This window comes from Sphaeroforma arctica (genome assembly GCF_001186125.1).
Source record: "Sphaeroforma arctica JP610 unplaced genomic scaffold supercont1.1478, whole genome shotgun sequence".
In the NCBI taxonomy this organism is placed as follows: Eukaryota; class Ichthyosporea; order Ichthyophonida; genus Sphaeroforma; species Sphaeroforma arctica.
Genome location: NW_014039080.1, coordinates 11,346 through 14,149, shown reverse-complemented (window position 1 = coordinate 14,149; position 2,804 = coordinate 11,346). Strand labels below are relative to the sequence as shown.

General features: G+C 42.7%; 1 protein-coding gene across 1 annotated transcript in view; it reads right to left on the bottom strand.

Moving 5' to 3' along the window:
- Positions 1–742: 742 nt before the first annotated feature.
- SARC_10992 (hypothetical protein) overlaps positions 743–2,804 on the bottom strand; it is a gene marked incomplete at both ends in the record, with an annotated part of 3,543 nt that continues 1,481 nt past the window's right edge. Inside the window, 3 exons of the mRNA XM_014294936.1 lie at positions 743–873; positions 1,854–1,969; positions 2,390–2,576. Coding sequence (XP_014150411.1) covers positions 743–873; positions 1,854–1,969; positions 2,390–2,576 — 434 coding nt within the window. The remainder of the gene's footprint in view (positions 874–1,853; positions 1,970–2,389; positions 2,577–2,804) is intronic.

Sequence of the window (2,804 nt, the reverse complement as noted above, 5' to 3'; positions counted from 1 at the left end):
CAAAAGGTATATATGTTGAGACTGTTTGACCCATTCGGGTATCCAAGAACCCTACCAGGAATGAGAAATAGAACCAGTATTGCCCTGTAATCGGCTTTGTATGAATGCCGGTGTGTACCAGCGGCAACACACCTTTTCCATTTGCTAAGGGAACTACTACTAATGATTCGGATAAGTGTCTGTTACGGTGCAGTACCTTGCTTGCAGCAGACTCTCGTCCCTCTCTCATACATCAACATAACCAACGTACCGAAACCCGTACAGACAGCCCTGAGAGGCGTGCTAGAAACACCACAACGCACATGCACCATTGTAGTGTATAAGTATATACAGGCCGTACTCATACTCATGCCCAACACCATGAACACACGTCGAGTATTGCAGCCTGTGCAGAAAAGATACTCTTGCAATGCTCGCTCAGAGCAAGTAATCATTGACATATGCATATCTGTGTGATGGGTACACTCAGACACCATAAGTATAATTAACGTGTTGCACTCCCTACTATATATATATATATATATATATTGCTTATATAGTATATCAAACATCAAGTGAAGTAGATACTGGTTCGCTCGAAGTCCCAAGCGTGGCTCAGAAGTGATGGCATGTTAGAAGCGCAAATATTCAACACACGTAAACCACTACGGGGACGACAGCTGCTTCGCACTGGTAGTGTATGCAACGTACTGTACTGTGTACATATGTTTCTGTAGTGCTCATTAAACAAACGGTAACTCACGTGAAGTAGAAGCTGGCAGGGACGAAGTCCCAGGATTGGCTCAGAAGCGATGAGATGTATAGGAGCGCGAACAGCCAACACGCGTACAAGACAACGGGGACTACGGCCGGTTGCCTCTGACGCCCACCCCCCTGCGGAATGCAGATGTGAGAGAAGGAACTACATGAGCGTCCTACTTGTACGAATCTTTATAGACGTTTATAGAAATGATTATACTAGTATAAGAAATCCACCCGACTGCAGGATATGTATTTGAGAGACGGAACTACATGAGCGTCCCATTTGTACGAATCATTATATACGTTTAGAAAGACGTTTAGAGAAATGATTACAATATTATTATGAGAAATAAATGGGCCACAGAAGAGACACCTCCATGTGGCACCTGACAACTACTCGAGAACGTATATCCACAGTATACTACCAGCCATGCGTAGACATATACATATACATAACGCAAATACGCAAATTCCAGAACACTAATTACCCAGTACGCGCCTAGCAGGATACCACTATGTACCAGATGCATACACACACCTATGCTATATGTACCGGTGTGTAGTTGTTCAAATTGCATAGTCCAAAGAACATGATTCTGTTCAAACATAGCAATAATAATCTGTACAATCGGTTGGCACATATATAAATACGCATACATCTCGAGGTGCACGAAATGAAATAACAGCTGCGAATAAGGTCAAGGGGAATTCCAACACACGAAAAGTGGTACGGACCTCAACATGCGCATATTACAACAACGAATATCAGCAAGTGTTGCCATGACAACGTTGAGCGGATAACTCTATATGCCAAAAGAAAACAAAAAAGACACATTCATTGCGGCACACAGACGTGCGGACGATCAGGCATCACCACAGTCCCAGTAGTGCGCATCGAAAACGCACATCAGATTGGCTAGTACCCATACGCTGGGGAGAATATGTACACACACACACACACACACACACACACACACACACATATATATATATATATACACAATACACAATACACACACACACACACACACACACACACACACACACACACATATATATATATACCTCTCAGGCACAGAATACGCTGTGTGTTCTCGTGCACTGTAACATACCAGTTTGCTTGACTGTTCGGAGATGAGAATCAGCGTGATGGCTGGCAGCAACACAATCGAATAGTGAGACACACATGTGGCCAGGGCCAAAATCAGCGTACTCAGGTTGTAGGAAGCTGAGAGGGAGGAGGCGGTTACGACGTAAGATATATATATATTTATATATATAGAGATGTACGTAATATACGAGTATTTATGCGTGTGACAGATGAATATATAGCATGTCATGAGATACAGGTTCAAGCATAAGACAAACTGTATGTGGAATTATATATTATTTTCTCGCAATAAAAGTGGCCTCTCAGTGTGGCAGTAGACCAATGTTTTGGAGTTTCATACTATATGTGTATGTAAGTATATGACTCGTCGCTTTATGATGTCCGAGAGCAATGGGAGAGTGCTGCCGCCCCGTTGGTAGGTATGTTCGTGGACATCCACACCTACACAAATAATTCTACGAGGCCAATTATATTGAGAATAATATGGATACTTTCACATACAGTTGTTATCAGAGTCTACCTCCCACCCCCACTTACCTCTAAGCGCAAAGGCAAAGCTAGCCAGTACAGCCAGGTAGAGGACTGGTGCACTCGAGAGCGATACGCAGGTCAAAACCGTATACGGACTCAACAGATACAACACGGCCACCAACGTCGGCAGATGGGCACTATACGAGTCCACTGATTTTATCACCGGTGGGGCTTTCCTATTAGCGTCATCATCCTGAACAGCGAATGGGACACAGGTGGATATGTGAATATATAGGCGAGTGTGGTCTAAGCTGATATATATATATATATATATATATCGATGTTAATATATATACATACCTACATACAAACATACATATATACATACATACATACATACATATATATATATACATACACACACACACACATACACACACACACACACACACACACACACACACACACACACACACACACA